This window comes from Pseudochaenichthys georgianus, unplaced genomic scaffold (genome assembly GCF_902827115.2).
Source record: "Pseudochaenichthys georgianus unplaced genomic scaffold, fPseGeo1.2 scaffold_467_arrow_ctg1, whole genome shotgun sequence".
Taxonomy (NCBI): Eukaryota; Metazoa; Chordata; class Actinopteri; order Perciformes; family Channichthyidae; genus Pseudochaenichthys; species Pseudochaenichthys georgianus.
The window spans coordinates 79,571-98,348 of record NW_027263031.1 but is presented as its reverse complement, the minus strand read 5'-3'; the positions used below and the strand labels follow the sequence as shown (position 1 = coordinate 98,348).

Here is an 18,778-nt window from a genome sequence, read left to right as displayed (position 1 = left end):
GAGTTGTACCCCCTAGATCTAGTCTCTAGTAATTATGTAAGCACCAGCTGTGCTTCGCCAAATGTCTTGGCAGTGATCCTGCACGTGGATGATGTAGCCCTCAGCAGTGCCCCTTCTGTCCGCCTCAAAGACCTCAGCGTTGGTCATGTTTGCATACACACCCGGACGGTGGCCATACAGGAGGCTCCAATGGAGGGTTAGATAGCCATATAGCAGGTACTGGGTGATTGAGGTCGGATTGCGAGCCATCAGGTCAAGGAGATCAGGGATGACGATCCAGCTTGTTCCTCTTCACCTTAAACTGGTGGTCAGTGACAGACTTTTTCAAGTCGTTCATGTTGGCTGTCACCTCTGTGATAATGTGGGTCATATCAGACTGGGTGAGCCTGCACCCCCGGAGCTTTGACTCAGACAAGTACCTCAGGAAATGGTTCACATTCTTCAGGAACGGTGGTGGCGAAGTCGATAGGGACTTGGCTTGGCAACTGGAAGGTCACCAGTTCAAGTCCCGGCAAGACCAAGTGCTACCGAGGTGTCCCTGAGCAAGGCACCGTTCCCTACACTGCTCCCCGGGCGCTGTTCAAAATGGCTGCCCACTGCTCCTAACTCTAGGATGGGTCGAATGCAGAGAAACAATTTCCCCACGGGGATTAATAAAGTATATCAAAATCAAAATCAAAAGAACAACAGCGATGTTTGAAATATACTCGCTCCAGCCACGGACCCTCTTCGTGTCTTTTAGGAACAGCCAGTCTGACAGCCGGTTAACACCATGGGCCATGAATACGAGGAAGTTCTTTATCCAGCTGACTTTGGACAGAATATTTTCTTTCCGTTTTACTGTCGGTGCGACACCCTCGCAATGATCCCTGTATGTCTGAATGTACGTCTCCATGCTTTGAGGCAACGTGATTTCACGCATGGTATTCCCCCGTCCCTTCCCAGTGGACCAGTGATTTGGGGGAGAGGGCCAGTCCTTAGCCAGATTAGCTTTCAGTTTATTGTAGACAGACGCACGGGTCTTCTGGCATACAGGGGTCTCACTACCGGAGGCTTCTGGGGACCGCATGACAGTCTTGACCGGGGTCTTGAGAGGGGTATTGCTGCCGGAGGCTACTGTGTTTATGCTGGAGGTACTTGAGATTGTCAGGCCCTTAAATTATATACATTCTTCCTGATGCGGGTGGTCATGACGTTCTAGTCTCTTCCCAGCATACGAACACCCTGTGATGGGACAGGGTTTGGTCCGAACATTTATTCTGCCACTGGCCATTTTAAGAATGATACCTCTTTCCTCCAAGTTCCGCACTGCATGTTTGTGCTTAAGGTGCTTGTTCAAAGCCAGATAGAAGAGTCTGCACACCGGGCATTCGGACGACATCCTTACTAAAACAGAGAATTGTATTTAAATTATTTTCTGTTTCTCCGTTTATATGCGTTAGCGTAACCGGTGATTGCAACAATGGGTCCGATGCTTCAATGCATGGTGCACGGAACAAGGGAGGACTTGGGTTACCACCGGGTTGAATGGTCCCACCTCCGCACCAACGCGGGGCTGGTGATGGCAACATTGGGTCCGATGCATCAATTCATGGTGCCCTGACCATGAGAGGGTTTGAGGTGCCCCGGAACCAGGCAGTACCCCAGCAGGAAACACGTTTTATGGTCAAAGGAGGAAAGAGTGATAGAACCGGGGCGGCCAGAGAGTCTGTCATCTCTCGGTCCTGTCCTCCAGGCAATGCGGTACCAGAACTGGGTCAAATTGACCAAAATGTAAAAAAAACAAGTTTAAATTCATCCATGGAAAAGGGCTGAAAATGAAAAAAGTATCCGAAAATAGTGCATAATGAGCCCGCAAGAGTCCCCTGTCAACTCCCCTTGTATTCCTCCACAGTCAGAACAAGTCTGAGTTCACTTTTTGGAGAACCATAGAAAAGGGCTAAAAGTGATAAAAATGTATCTGAAAATAGTGCCTCATAATGCGGATAGAGTCCCCTGACAACTCCCCTTACATTCCTCCAGAGACCAGTTCAAAAACTTAAAGTTTGGTAAGAACCATGCTGGGGGGCCTCCATGCAACAATTGTATCCGAGCCAGAGCACACATGGAGCGGATACATTCCTCCATGAAGTGAGAGTTTTTTTTCTGAGTCCTCTCAAAAACCGGGTTTCCGATTTCGACAGTAGCTTGAAAATGATGAATGAATTTTTTTGACGGAGAAGGGGAGGCTTGGTTTCCCCTCTCCGTTGTAAGTTGCAACGGGGGAGTGGAAAAGTGTCCGGGGCTTCGGCCCGAAGCGCCGAAGGGTCGAGCTCTTTTGAGCCCTTCTCCGTTGGCACTCAGTCGTTTTTTCGAGAATTTTTGTAAACTTCATTTTTGATTATTTTAAGATATAATTGACCATTTTTTTTACTTTTTTCTTCTTTCCACGGGTGGGGGCGCATGGCATGCCGCCTATGAGCTCCCACATTCGACCTGGAACCTCCAGGATTTGTGGGCTAAGCTCCATAAACTGACACCCAGAAATTTCACTTTTATAGACCAAAAACATATAATACAAATACATTTAAATAATAAAAGGTATAATTGTGCTCCGAATTACCCAGCATTTGATTTATATAGCCCCATGATAGTGAATACAAATCATTTTCATGGAAAAAAGTGTTAAAACGCCTGATTAATATGTTTGTAATGCTGGCAGCAGGTTCACTGCTGATAGCAGGGTCTCACACTCACAGGCAAAGGCAAAAGGCAAACAGGTTTTTTCACACTTCCAGGAGACAGACCGCGAAAACCACCTCTCTGTGGCCCTTCACAGAGCCCCAAAGGACGGACTAAGCAGCTCCAGCATCTCTCCCTAACATGGGAAAACAGTTTTTTTCACACCTCCAGGACAGAGAACGCGAAAAGCACCTCTCTGTAGCCCCTCACAGACCACCAAAGGACGGACTACAGACCTCCAGCATGTCTCCCTAACATGGGCACTTCCATAACTTTGCACACCGTGAGACCCCGGGCCCCCGGACTTAAGCACTCCCCCACGAACTAAACCCAGATGATCACACCCTACACAACCTCATGCCCCTGGTAACCCTAAAAGGGGGGTGGGTTTTGCGGTGCTTTACCGTCCGCTCATCAGCATCCATATTCGGACTTCTTGAACTGTTTTGTCATATTCATCTTTCCACGGGTGGGTGCGCCTGGCAAAGCTGTGTACCCAAACTCAAGCACTCTCACTCTGAATAAACACATAAGGACATCCGGGTAAGACCTTAGTGCCCCTGGTACTCCATGTCGTTAAATGAGCTCAGTAATGTACTGCACAACATCACATGGGTAAATGAGCTCTGTAATGCCCTGCAAGATCACATTTAGTTTATTTCCAAAAAGCCAGGAAAATACACCTATCTCCGTCATGTCCTGTAAAATATCATTCTTTGTTTATTTCCATCATTCAGGCACATACACATATCTTTGTCTGCTCCAGGAGCTTCAAAGTGCAGTCTCCTGAGCTCCGTCATGTCCTGCAAAATATTATTCTTCCGTCCGCCAAGCACCGGCACGTGGATCCGGGGAGGAGGCCCTCCGATGGCGGGTCAAATTTGCTGATACCACAGCTGACGGCTGGACACTAGCCGTAGAGGAACACCAGGGCGGGACCAGGCAGTTCCCTCTTTGCAGACAAGCAGATGTGGTTGTTACGCAGGATCAAACAGGTAGCCTGTGATGAAGTAGGGTCGACCCTATAGCATGTGAAGCCACCGAGCCGTGGTCCCAGAGGGAACCGGTGCCTGGAGCAAGGCCAATTGCTGAATGCCGCAGCCGACTAAGGCCGCTATGCAACAGTGGAGGATTAGAGAAACTGGTGTTTGCCTGGCACTCCGCGGCGAAGTGGGGAGGTGGAACTTCCACCCCGCTGCGGAACCCGTGGTGGGACCCCTGAGTCAGACGGTTCGTCTTGGAAACGCTTCATATCGGTCGGCCCGGGAGGTAAGAGACACGCAGGGTTACCCCCACGCAGCACACCCTCCCGGCCATCAGAGTCTAACCCGTAGTTTGGAGGAACCGACAGCCAGAGTACCGGCACGTGGACCGGGGGAGAAGACCCTCTGATGGCGGGTCGCGTTTGCCATTCGATCAGTGAGGTGAGAGGAGAAGAACGCAGCAACATTTGACAAAATCCGTTAATGTGCGGTCGAGTTGGGGGGGGGGGGGGCTGGAAAAAGGCCGTCGAGGGGCACCCAGGAACGGGCAGTAACCCCGGAAGAAGGAACCGGGTGAAACGGGCCAAAACATTTAAATAAAAAATAATAAAAAGAACCAGGCAAAATGGGTGAAAATGTAAAAAGGTATCCGAAAATAATGCCTCATAAGGCGGGTAGAGTCCCCTGTCAACTCCCCTTACATTCCTCCAGAGGCAGAAAAAAGTCTGAGTTAACTTTTTGGAAAACCATAAAAAATGTAAATGTAAAAAAGTATCCGAAAATAGTGCGAGTGAGTGTTAAAAGTGCATGAAACTGTTGTAATTCCAATGCGCATTTGACTGCATAAACAGCCGGCCATATGGACAGGAAACTGTCCATATCGTCCACATTTGACTCACGAAATGTACAAGAAGATAAGTACAGCAGAGTCACTGCTGTTAGCAGGGTCTCACACTCACAGGCACCCAGGCAGAGACCCAGGGTGATGCACATGGCTCTTCTACCCAGCAATACGTCTTTGAAAGCTGGGGGAAGTGCTGTGAATAGAGGGAGAGAGCAGCCAGAGAGAAGCGGGGGGTGAGACTCGCAGAGCGCACCCAGAGATCCTTGCAGCGCATGGCTCTTGCACCCAGACTGCACCCAGAGAACAGGCTGCTTCACAGCACTTCACAAGCCAGGACAAGTGATTGAATCCTGGGTATACATGTTTTAAATAGTCTGATTCCTCCAGGGCGCATCACCACATCTTACAAGCCAGGGAAGGTGCCTGAATCCTGGGTAAACATTGTTCACACACACACACACACACACACACACACACACACACACACACACACACACACACACACACACACACACACACACACACACACACACACACACACACACACACACACACACACACACACACACACACACACACACACACAGTCAGAATACAGAGAAGGCTGAATCGATGAGGACGCTGCAGTCTGAGTTAATTGCATCTCTCCCATTAATGTCCCTCTGTTGCCAGATGTGTTGACCGCAGAAGTTAATTGATTAGTTTAAAATAGGAAACTAATCTAAAATACCAATCATTCTGCGGTCCTAGCTTCTTAAATGTGGGGATTTGCCACGTTATGTTGTTATGTGGGTCTCACAAAACACGACATTTAAAGATTCCCCTCGAGAGTGTCTGACTAAAATAACGATCTTGTCGAACGATAAAGCACAAATAGAAGAAACGAGTTCATGACACTAAAATGTTCTTAAATGTAAAAAATAGTTTCAGTTAAGAATTTCCAAAAAGTAAACCTGGCATGGAAAATCCATTAATGGTAAAAAAATAATTGCGGACATGGATGATTGCAACGATAATAAACGTTTATTTTCTTCGTTTTTCGTCCCTTTTCCATTTTCTCTTCTCCATTTAGCATTTCATATTCTGCATTTTAGTTTTTCTTTATTCTGGGTTAAATCATCCTCGATATTGCTTCACCAACATGTGTACGGGTTATTTCGTTTTTTATCCCGATCACACTCTGGAGGAGCAGCTGCTTTCCCCCTGCAGGCTCCACTTCCTCTGTGTTCTATTAAGAGGGAGGGAGGGAAGAGAGAGTGTGTGTGTGTGTGTGTGTGTGTGTGTGTGTGTGTGTGTGTGTGTGTGTGTGTGTGTGTGTGTGGAGGGTCGTGGCATGTGTGTGTGTTGAGGGGGGGTAGCAGGAGCCTTTAAAAGAGGCTGCAGCAGCTCAGATTCACACCCAGAGTTTCTGTGCCGCAACGAGGACTGGAAGCATAATTGTGGATTTTTTTTTGTGTAACTTCTGCCAGTGTTCTTCTCCACAGTGTGCAACCTTTTGAACACACACACACACACACACACACACACACACACACACACACACACACACACACACACACACACACACACACACACACACACACACTGGATTAACGGAGGAGCTTGAGAGCCACAGCCTCCAACATGCTTTTCCCCTCGGAGACTTCCTGCAACCTGACGTTCCCAAACGGCAGCTTCCCTCCTGATCTGCAGCCCGGCGCCTCAATGCCTTCTGGGAATTCCACGGGGGAAACGAACCACTCTGACCCTTTCGGACGCAACGAAGAAGTGGCGAAGCTGGAGATCAGGGTGCTGAGTCTGGTGTTCGTGGCGGCGGTTTTGGGGAACGCGAGCGTGCTGCTGGCGATGTACCGGACGCGCAGGAAGCCCTCCAGGATGCACCTGTTCATGAAACACCTGAGTCTGGCCGATCTGGTCGTCGCCTTCTTCCAGGTTCTGCCGCAGCTCTGCTGGGAAATCACCTTCAGGTTCTACGGCCCCGACTTCCTGTGCCGCATCATGAAACACCTGCAGGTACACCAAGTGCCTTTTGTCCAGAGTCGATCCAGAGTCCACAAAATAAGACCAGGTGCCAGAGCTTTCAGCTACCCAGCACCGCGCCTCGGAACCGACTTCCAGGGTGATGAGGGAGGCAGTGTCCACACATAAGAGAGGGCTGAAGGCTTTCCTCTTTAGTACAGCGTACAGTTAGGACTGGTTTTAAACTTCCTTTTAAACATGGACCCTTCATTTATGGAATTTCTATTATTGCATTCTAAATGTATTTCATTTTACTCTCAGATATGTTCATCAGTACTTTGATGTTCTCTTTAAATTGATTTCTAATCTGTGTGAATCTGTGATATCCTGTTTTCCATTCTTACCCTGCCTCTTGCTGTTTGACCTGCTGCTGCATGGGATTAACACAGGTCCATCTGATCTTATCTCAGGTCCTGGGCATGTTCGCCTCCGCCTACATGATGGTGATGATGACGCTGGACCGCTACATCGCCATCTGCCACCCTCTCCAGACTCTCCAGCAGCCCACGCAGCGCGCCCACATCATGATCGGTTCCACGTGGCTGTGCAGCCTGGTTCTGAGCAGCCCGCAGTTCTTCATCTTCTCCCTGAGCGAAGTGTCGCCCGGGTCAGGTGTGTACGACTGCTGGGCGCATTTCGTGGAGCCGTGGGGTCTTCGTGCCTACATCACCTGGATGGCGGTGGGCATCTTCCTGCTGCCAGTAGCCATTCTGGTGTTCTGCTACGGCTTAATCTGCCTCACCATCTGGAGGAATCTGAAGTGTAAAATGCGTCGGAGTACATCAGGCTCGGCACCAGAGAGGATGCTGGGTCGCAGCTCCGTCAGCAGCGTCAGCACCATCTCTCGAGCTAAACTACGCACCGTGAAGATGACCTTCGTGATCGTGCTGGCGTACGTGGTGAGCTGGGCGCCGTTTTTCACCGTGCAGATGTGGTCCGTGTGGGACGAGAGCTTCGTGTGGCACGGTGAGTCAAAAGACCTTTACAAACAGTCCTTTAAAAAGGTCCCTATCATACTGTTCTTCATCCATACATCACAGCTCTCAGATATATCCAGAGCCTGTCTCCGATTGGCTGAAACACCACACAGATCATTGCAGCATTACCCATAATCCCCTCTGTTTCAGCCCTGTTTCCAAAGTGCTGATTCTCTGTCTGTTACTTTAGATGAAAATAAGGAGCCCCTCCCCACGCCCCTCTGAGAGACATTTGGTTTTACGGGCGTGGTTTTCAATTCGCCCAGCCAATCAGAACTGGGGTACTTTCCCCCCCCAGGAGAGTACCACCTCTCAGCAGGCACTAAAAATGGGGGTAAAAGTTCCCGGCACTAAGTACTCTTTTTGGTGTGAACGCGACATAAGGGGTACTAACGGAACTAAACGGGAAAAGTACTAAAAAGGTGGGGGGGGGGTTACCTTGGTTGCTGATTGGCTAATGGGTACACAAGACAGAACATCGTTATGACATCATCAAGTGGCCAAAATCTGATCAGCTCATTTTCAGACAGGTTTTTATAGAAATGGATCAAAAAGAGAGAGAATCTTTGTTCCTGAAACTTTCAGAGTCTCTTTCCACAGAGGGGACACATGTTGATGTAGAGGAGACATGAAGAAGAGGGGACACATGTTGATGAAGAGGAGACATGAAGAAGAGGGGACACATGTTGATGTAGAAGAGACATGAAGAAGAGGGGACACATGTGGATGTAGAAGAGACATGAAGAAGAGGGGACACATGTTGATGTAGAAGAGACATGAAGAAGAGGGGACACATGTTGATGTAGAAGAGACATGGAGAAGAGGGGACACATGTTGATGTAGAAGAGACATGAAGAAGAGGGGACACATGTTGATGTAGAAGTGGTTGAACATTGCTCAACTTTTGAATCCTGGAAATCTCCGCTTCGCTCCCCCACAATGCAGTGCGGCGAAAAGCGAGGCAAAGTGACGTCATCCCCATTCAAAGTCAACGGGCAGAGAAGCGATGGAAGCGGTGGGAGATTCATCTAAAGCTGCTGTGTGGACGTACCGTGATGACGGACGAAAGCTTCGTTTAAATTAAACACAGTCCATATAAACCAATAAAGATTAATGTTGGGGTTTACTTGTTTTAAAGAAAGATACGCAAGGCGGTTGACCTGTACTTGAACTAAAATAATGTATATGTTTTTATATGTCCACAAAGAGGATTTAGTTTTCCTACTGTAATTCAGAAAGGGTAGATATTTGTAGATCTTTGGGGGCATTTATTGAGAGATCAGCAGGGTTTTGCAAAATATCCACCTCTGAATACACCTCTTCACTGTGGTTCCTTAAAACATCCTTTAATCTGCACATTACTGTATTCATGCATCGAGACTATCAGGTATGTCCCTAATAATGTAGATACTGTCCCCCAGAGGAAGAAATGCATTGGACGGTGGAGCTCGATGAATTGTGACAGGATCATCAAAGTTAATACAGCTCAACCCTCAGGAGAACATGCATGCTTGCACCAAATTTCACGGCATTACATCCAATAGTTGTGGAGATATTTTGACTAAAACTCAACCACTTGATCCTCAAGATCCTCCTCAGGCTAGCAGGAACAAATAAACAAACTATTTATCTGGAGTCTAAGGCCCCATTTACACGCAAACGCAAATGCGTACGAAACGCAAACGAACCGAATACGATATCAAAAAAGTCTTCCGTTCACACGAGACCGCTCGAAAGCGTTGGAGACGCTGTGGTACATATGCCGGGCCTCTAAGTGGCGCTGTACTTCTGCCACAAAATACACCAAAAGCAGCGAAGAAGACCCCCGAGCATGGTTGCCATGGTTGCCCTTCTGTTTATGCCCCGCGGTGGATTTAGCAACATGTAGTTCAGGTAATTCTCCATGTCCACTTGTTGCTGATGGTTGTGAGGAGCTGTAGATGTTGAACTAACATCTGTAGCATGGTCAGTAGCAGTAGCATGCTACCATGTGCCATGCTACAGCAGTGAGCAGCAGAGGTGGGGAGAGGCGGGGCTATGGCTTCATCGTTATCAGCAAATGATCGTATAGGGCGTACACACGGAGCCGTCTGCCCCCCCAGAGCGTTGTGTCCGCAGATCTATCCACCTTGGGACCCGTTATCGTTTGCGGGGTCCGTTTCCGCGTTTCCGTTACGGCCTCGTGTGAACGAACGGGCTATACGAAAGAGAAAAGTAGCGGATACAACCGTTTGCGTTCTCGTGTAAACAGCACCTCAGTGTTTGAGGTCTGCAGTTTAGTTGTTTTTGATGGTTTGCAAACATCTTTAATTCAATGATGAAACCAAATGTGTGGAGTCAGTGTACCAGGGTTTCCATTTGATGGAGGTCAGCAGAGGAATTGTATTTAGCGGCCTTCAGAGTGTGTAATAACGTGAAGGATGTGCTGCTCAGCCACCTGGAGACTTTCATTATGAGATAGTAACGCAGAGTTTACACGGTGCTGCTTTCAGGGATTTCAACCTCACAGGAATTCAATGTGCTGGCATGAAAACGTTTAAGTTAAAGTGATGTTGAATGTCAGCTTAAATACAAAAATTGAAAAGTATGAGCAGAACATCTTAGTGTGTTTCTCTGAGCTCACCGGCTTTGTTTGAATTATCTTGAAATACATTCACCCTGACCACAACCTGAAGAGGAGTTCTCCAGAAAAGAGAAACATTTTTAAAGGTTGCATTTTTTAAGCGTAAATGCCATCAGCAGAAGTAAAAAACGATTATTGGGCTATAAAGGAACTACAGCACGGTCACATGACTTCACGTCACCACCGCTAAGCTAAAGGTGGCTAATGTTGGGCTATAAAGGAACTACAGCACGGTCACATGACTTCACGTCACCACCGCTAAGCTAAAGGTGGCTAATGTTGGGCTATAAAGGAACTACAGCACGGTCACATGACTTCACGTCACCACCGCTAAGCTAAAGGAGGCTAATGTTGGACTATAAAGGAACTACAGCACGGTCACATGACTTCACATCACCACCGCTAAGCTAAAGGTGGCTAATGTTAGGCTATAAAGGAACTGCAGCACGGTCACATGACTTCACCACCGCTAAGCTAAAGGAGGCTAATGTTGGGCTATAAAGGAAATACAGCACGGTCACATGACTTCACGACACCACCGCTAAGCTAAAGGCTCACTCTCTGTTTGGCCAAAGCCAGACAGGAAACACCAGTAGTTCTTCGCACGGTAAATATAAATTCTGAGCACGTTCACGCTTCCAGCCGCTCTCATCTTGATTGAAACGCCGCCCCGCTGCTGACTTCCATTCATTGAAATCACCTGAGGTAGAGAGATACTGCGACTCAGTGTGAAGATCCCTCTCATAATTACTATCGCGGGGGTTACTGGAGTGTAACCTTCCCCAAATCCAATAAAGAGCTGCTTCCATAAACCTTAACTCTGTATGCAGTCAGAGCTTTTACCCAGCATAGTAATACGCCTCAGTCACTGTTTAGAGAAGAGCTTTGTGAACATGATTGTCAAATTAATCAGTAATGGAAATCATTAACTGCTGCACAGGATATAATTTATATCAGCAGTTAATAGCTTTTCCATTTAGTGTTGCAAATATACGCTTTATGGTTTCCTCTATTAGATCAGCAATGGCTTAAAGGTGGGGTAGGTAAGTTTCAGAAACCGGCTCGAGATACACTTGTTGTTATATTCCATGGAATGCTCTTAACATCTCGATAGCAATGAATATCTGAAGTGCTTTGACAAAAAATCAATAAAAAAATGTCATCTGTAGAAGCCGTAATACTGTAAAAAGTACAATGGCCTACCTGCCTGTCAGTCTTCATCGGGGCACAAACTTATCTCGTGCCCTCATTGGTCATGTGCGCGTTCGTGTGTGTTGGAGGAGGGGCTCTGTGAGGAAGTGGCAGATTTTCTCCGGTTGTGTATTTTCAAATTCGAGCGATCTCGAGCCGGTTTCTCAAACTTACCTACCCCACCTTTAATATGTTGTAAACAAGCATGGTGTTTGGTTTAATTTCACACAGCATTCCTTTTTATTTAAGAGAGTATGATCTATGCTCAAAGGATCTGTTTCGGTTATTTTGTAAAAAGAAAAATTGGGGGAATGAAATCCAAGTAAAAATGTGTTTTTTTAAGAAGGATCTGCAACAACAAGGATTTTCTATTGAGTCTGTAGAATACCGGGACTTCTCTGCAGCTGCACACTGATGCAATTCCCCAAAGCATGGTTTACATTTCTTACTATGTCGTGTTTCGCAAGTGTCCTCATCATTTCAAGTGTTAGTCGTAAAGAGAATTGTTTTTTCCCGCAACAGGATGAAATCCTCATTGCTAGAAGTCGAGAAATGTAAATTCCCTGATTACACGAGAGGCTCCCGCTGCGGTGTGGAGGATAAACATTTCGCAGCTCAACTCCCTCCAGAGGAAGAGTAAACACCTCCGATAAGCTGCCGACATCTGCCACCGTGCCTCAGAGTTTCTCCCCGGTCACACCTACAGTCTACTTTCTTCGGTCCGTTCCAAATATGAAAAGTTTAGGATTTGGTTTTTCAGGGTATCTGCAGGAATCCTGAAGTCACATGTAAAACCTTTCAAGAGCTTTTTTAAGACGCTTTCCACGAATTTTAAGAGCTCATCGCCACTTTGAGTTCTAACCGGTTACCTTGGCGACACACTTTACCTCACGTTGACTATATATACAGTATTGATTGTCCTTCCTCCTTATCTTCCAACCATTTGGACGCAGCCTTGCATTTCCCCATAACGATATTGCTTAGCAACCGGCGTAAACGGACCTCTGCGCTATCAAGCAGTGAGCGTGCGATGTCCTGTTCAGATGACGTCAAACCCAACGGGATGCCATCAATAAACTCCACAGAATCACACTACACACCTACGCCATGACTACATTCAGGCAGACTGTGGAACACAACCTCTCTGGACCATTCATATACTTATTGAAAACAAGCTACAAAATGTAATACCTTGGAAAATGCCGTTCCATACTTTTTAATTGCCTTCATTTTCGCTAAATTGATTTATCAACTTGTAATACTTTGTAAGACCCCGCGGACCCCCTGTTTCTGCACTTGAAACTATTGCAATTGTAAAGCTGTCAAAAATGATTGCAACTGGGTATTTTCTGAATCTTTCCACCCTATCAGACCTCCACAGGAAGAGTACACACCTCCGATAAGCTGCTGACATTGTGAGAGGGGCTCATAAATCTGTGTATTTCTTTGGTCCCTTCCAAATATGAAAGGTTTACGATTTGGATTCGACACTTGATATTGCGATTTCAGTTATTTTCTGAATTGTAACTAAGCTATGCGATGCAATTTCGGTAATTGTCTGTACTGTAAAGCCCCTACTAGCTTTAGAGTAGGGCTGCTCAATTAATCGTATTTTAATCCCAATTACGATTATGGCTTGCAACGATTACAAAAACAACGTAATCGAAATAAAACGATTATTTTTCTATTATTACTTTTTTTTTTTTTTTGTGTATTGGTTTTTCAGTTGAATTATACTTAAAGTTCAAGGTAATCAACTGTCAAAAACATACTGTTCACATTTTCTCGACTAAATTGATGTTTTCAAAGTAAATTTTAATAATCGTGATATCAATTATTGACCCAAATAATCGAGATTATGATTTTTGCCATAATCGAGCAGCCCTACTTTAGAGTATGATAGGGCTGCAATATCTGTCAAAAAGTATTGCAAACTAGTTGTTTTCTGAATCAGGCAACCCTATCAGACCTCCAGAGGAAGAGTAAACACCTCCGATAAACTGCTGACATTATGTGCCTCATAAATATTGAAATGACTCTTATTTTGTACATTGTTTTGTCTTAAAGGTGGGGTAGGTACGTTTCAGAAACCGGCTCGAGATACACTTTTTGTTATATTCCATGGAATGCTCTTAACATCCCGATAGCAATGAATATCTGAAGTGCTTTGACAAAAAATCCATAAAAAATGTCATCTGTAGAAGCCGTAATACTGTAAAAAGTACAATGGCCTACCTGCCTGTCAGCCTTCCATCGGGGCACAAACTTATCTCGTGCCCTCATTGGTCATGTGCGCGTTCGTGTGTGTTGGGGGAGGGGCTCTGTGAGGAAGTGGCAGATTTTCTCCGGTTGTGTATTTTCAAATTCTAGCGATCTCGAGCCGGTTTCTCAAACTTACCTACCCCACCTTTAATGTGTGCATATGTATACATGTGTCTGTTGATTGTGTATATATAGGATATACATATTTGTATATATATTTGTATTCGGGATTGTGAGAAACGGTATTTCGATCTCTTTGTCTGTACACACAAACTGAAAGATTGACAATAAAGTTGACTTTTGACTTTTGACTAAACGTGTGTTTCCCCCGTAGACTCGGAGAACAAGGCGGTGGCGGTGGCCGCTCTGCTGGCCAGCCTCAACAGCTGCTGCAACCCCTGGATCTACATGATCTTCAGCGGTCGCCTGCTCTCAGACTTCACCCTCATTTTCCCGTGTTGCCGTCCTCTCCGCAGGAAGTTAGGACACCAAGACTCGGACAGTAGCAGCCGGAGAACAACTCTGCTGTCCCGCCTGCAGGGGTCCCGCCTCTCAGAGCCCTTCAGAGACCTCAACACACCCCCAAAAACCTGCCCCCGGGTCGAGTCTGCATCCTGACCACCGGAAACACCAACTACGTGTGTTTGATTTACTGAGAATGAGAGAAAAACATGAACTTCTCTGCTGTGTTGTCGCAGTAGGAAGGTGTGATCTCACTGTCGGAGCCAACACGCTGTGGTAGCCTGTGTTTATGGTTATATTATCTTCATTATTTATTAAAGGTCTCCTATTATAATGTTTCTCATCAATATATCACAGGTCTCAGATATATCCAGAGCCTGTCTCTGATTGGCTGAAACACCAAACAGATCATTGCAGCATTACCCATAATCCCCTCTGTTTCAGCCCTGTTTCCAAAGTGCTGATTCTCTGTCTGTTACTTTAGATGACAATAGGGAGCCCCTCCCCACGCCCCTCTGAGAGACATTTGGTTACATTGGCAGGCCGCAAACAACTTCACGGCGTATACTGCCGCCCGAAGTCCCCAGCTGGAAGTCCCCGGAGTTGGGGACTGGCTTCAGTAGAAGCTGCTGGGACTCCCACATGAGACTTGTAAGAAAGTTTCTCATGTCACCCACAGCCTGTTTGCTTTGGTATGATCCAGTGTGGGAAATTCCACTCTGGCAAAATTAATTTGTTTAACTTTTTCTTATAAGTCATTTTGGGGGCTATTAGCATGTTGGTCTGTTCCGCAAATTATTTAGTAATTCAACTTCTTTAGAGTATGGTAGGGCTGCACGGTTAGAGACAAAAAAAAATTGTTATTAATTTGAACAGGGGAGGACTGGGACTAAAAGTCAGCCCGGGACTCTCGACCGACCCACTTCGGTACCGCCGGCCCACCTCGGTACAAGTAAGTAAATACCGCTAGTAAATTATGACCAGGGGGGGTGCTAGTGACTTATCCAACCGGCCCACTTCAGTACCGGCCCATCGGGATTCGAGTCCCCTGTATTTTAAGGATATTGCAATTTAAGATGTAAGACAGATTGATTTTCTTTGAACCATTACGATCATAATAATTGTAAAATATGTAAAAATATGTTTGTTTTTTTGAGGATCTGGACCAAATACGGATCTTTTATCAAGCTGTAGACTTCTCTGCAGCTCCAAAAATACATCCAGGTATTTCTTTTTTTTATTTTACCTACATTTGGATATTTCACTAGTCAATACTGCGTTTTCGGTAACATTTTTGATACGTTTTGCAACCCAAAAAAAGCACTTTTCTGCTGGTTTGCAGCACTAGGAAGGTATGAACTCATGCTAGTGTGCGGGCACACCTTCAGTCTGTTTTCTTTGGACTAAAACAGAGTGGAAAAGTTTACTCTGTGGTGTTTCTTTGTTTAGCTGCAGCTTTAATAACTCTTTTAAGTCCGTTGTTTTTTCTCCCGCTGACAGCTATTAGCGTTTCTCTTCATTTATCATCTCCTGAACATGAGCATCTGTCCACACTGAAATTCATTTTATGATGCATGGAGAAAAATTGGCGTTCGAACATCAACAAACATCCTTTAATACCCGTAAGCCCAGCTGCTGCCGGGTTGTTAGCTTTAGATTTTGAGATAACAGTCACTGAGTAAACGTGATAAAACCAAGCTTTTCCCACATTACCAGCTTATCGTGGATACTGTCAGAGCGTGATGACTGATGGATCTGGCCTGTTATGGTCTGTGTAAGTAGAGAGGTGCTGGGATGTCGTATTTTTATATGCTTACCCTGAAGGTAGCACTACCGACATTCCCTTTAAAAAGCCAACGGGATTTTCCATTGGCTTTTGAATATTGAATACAAATAAACTTTAATCTCCACTTCATGATTATTGAAGTAAAAAGCTAATGTTGGGCTATAAAGGAACTACAACACGGTCACATGACTTCACGTCACCACCGCTGAGCTAAAGGTGGCTAATGTTGGGCTATAAAGGAGCTACAGCGCGGTCACATGACTTCACGTCACTAACGCTAAGCTAAAGGTGGCTAATGTTGGGCTATAAAGGAACTACAGCACGGTCACATGACTTCACGTCACCACCGCTAAGCTAAAGGAGGGTAATGTTGGGCTATAAAGGAACTACAACACGGTCACATGACTACACGTCAACACCGCTAAGCTAAAGGCGGCTAATGTTGGGCTATAAAGGAACTACAGCACGGTCACATGACTACACATCAACACCGCTAAGCTAAAGGCGGCTAATGTTGGGCTATAAAGGAACTACAACAAGGTCACATGACTACACGTCAACACCGCTAAGCTAAAGGTGGCTAATGTTGGGCTATAAAGGAACTACAGCGCGGTCACATCACTACCGCTAAGCTAAAGGTGGCTAATGTTGGGCTATAAAGGAACTACAGCACGGTCACATGACTTCACGTCACCACCGCTAAGCTAAAGGTGGCTAATGTGCGTGATGACGTTTAGTCGTCTCATATAGACACTTGTTAACATTTTAAAGTCACCAGTTGGGTATTTACTGACGTATTTTATGTCCACAGAACTTATTTCAGGCTTTAACCCATTTTCTATAAGATGAGGAATTGGGAAGTGCATAAAATGTTAACTAATTTCCGTGCATTCCTGCAGCATGATGCTAGTGTTGACAGTCTTCAGATACAATCTTACATTGTGTGAAATGTAAAGAGTCTTATCTCAAGTTTCCATGTCAGGTTTCTGCGAGTGCCGGTCGCTCTCATAAAGAGTCTTTAAACAGGTTTGATTGCCCTCATGTGACAGATTTCACAAATATATTCCTTCAAATTTGAAGCATTTGAAACATGAATGTATTACGGCACAGTCACAGAAATGTACTAGGACTGCAGTTTTCATTATCTCCCATTTTGCCATTTTTTAAACATCTAAAATGTTGAAAAAGCACTTAAATAATTTCCAAAAAACAAGATTACAGATTAAAATCCTTTAGTTCTTTCCCACCATCAGTTCAAACGCCAAAAATATTTAGTTTATTTCAAGAAGATGATATTCAAAAAATGATTTAAGAAACCCTAACACTTATGTATATGAGTTTGTAAATTGCATGTCCTGAACTGTAAGTTTTTTAATAAACATACTCAAATAATTTTAAAGTTTATGTGAGCGTATTTACATCGTGTACACTAGTTTCACTTTGGCATTAATGGAAAAGAGAAATAACAAATGTTCAATATATGAAAAGTCATTCAAACGGCACTTTGTTTAATATAAATAGCATTATACACACACACACACACACACACACACACACACACACACACACACACACACACACACACACACACACACACACACACACACACACACACCTAAATGCTTTCTGCTCGTTAGCTTCTTTCACTCCCAGATGTGTTGTTGTTGTTGTTGTTGTTGTTGTTGTAAAGATGTATATGTGACGTATTGTCATCTCTATATCGTTGTACTATATTCTGCACATGTTGTAAAGAAAGATAAATATTATTCCTTGTATCCCAGAATGACGTGTGGCTGTTTTCTGTTTACACACACACACACACACACACACACACACACACACACACACACACACACACACACACACACACACACACACACACACACACACACACACACTCATACACACACAAAAAGTGTGTGTTTTTAGGAATAGTGATGTTACATAAACACACACAGAAGCAGATATCCACACACATACATATCGAAGCAGACACACACACACACACACACACACACACACACACACACACACACACACACACACACACACACACACACACACACACACACACACACACACACACACACACACACACACACATAGGAGCACACACACACACACACACACACACACACACACACACACACACACACACACACACACACACACACACACACACACATATAGAAGCAGACACACACACATATAGAAGCAGACACACACACACACACACACACACACACACACACACACACACACACACACACAGAAGCATACACACACACACACACACACACACACACACACACACACACACACACACACACACACACACACACACACATACACATATAGAAGCAGACACACACACACACACACACACACACACACACACACACACACACACACACACACACACACACACACACACACACACACACACACACACACACACACACACACACACACACACATATAGAAGCAGACACACACACACACATATAGAAGCAGACACACACATATAGAAGCAGACACACATATATAGAAGCAGACACACACACACACACACACACACACACACACACACACACACACACACACACACACACACACACACACACACATATAGAAGCAGACACACACACACACACACACACACACACACACACACACACACACACACACACACACACACACACACACACACACATATAGAAGCAGACACACACACACACACACACACACACACACACACACACACACACACACACACACTTTCTCTGACGCTTCACAGCTGCTTTCGACGTGAAGGACGAGGAAACGAAGACGCCTGTGAGCAGAGGCTGAATATTGGAAAGCAGAAACTGTTTTTTAGAAAGAGAGAACACTTTGGTGCAAACTGATTTA

At 45.3% G+C, this 18,778-nt stretch overlaps 1 protein-coding gene across 2 annotated transcripts; it reads left to right on the top strand.

Annotated features, from left to right (window-relative positions):
• The first annotated feature begins 5,878 nt into the window (after positions 1-5,878).
• Positions 5,879-17,622, top strand: LOC117442750 (arg8-vasotocin receptor-like). Of its 2 annotated transcripts, none has more exons than XM_034078698.2 (3): positions 5,879-6,561; positions 6,978-7,533; positions 13,955-17,622. In XM_034078698.2, the coding sequence occupies exons 1-3, from the start codon at positions 6,172-6,174 to the stop codon at positions 14,236-14,238; spliced, it is 1,230 nt and encodes a 409-aa protein (XP_033934589.1). In that variant the 5' UTR covers positions 5,879-6,171; the 3' UTR covers positions 14,239-17,622. The 2 variants fall into 2 exon arrangements, with proteins under 2 accessions (XP_033934589.1, XP_071058581.1); XM_071202480.1 differs by lacking the exon at positions 13,955-17,622 and adding an exon at positions 8,145-8,558.
• The last annotated feature ends 1,156 nt before the right edge of the window (positions 17,623-18,778 follow it).

What these genes read in the sequence shown, in the direction of transcription:
- LOC117442750 (XM_034078698.2), top strand. Translation starts at nt 6,172, where the DNA reads ATGCTTTTCCCCTCGGAGACTTCCTGCAACCTGACGTTCCCAAACGGC. An exon ending in GCATCATGAAACACCTGCAG is followed by an intron (nt 6,562 to 6,977) that starts GTACACCAAGTG and finishes ATCTTATCTCAG; the next exon opens with GTCCTGGGCATGTTCGCCTC. An exon ending in CGAGAGCTTCGTGTGGCACG is followed by an intron (nt 7,534 to 13,954) that starts GTGAGTCAAAAG and finishes TTTCCCCCGTAG; the next exon opens with ACTCGGAGAACAAGGCGGTG.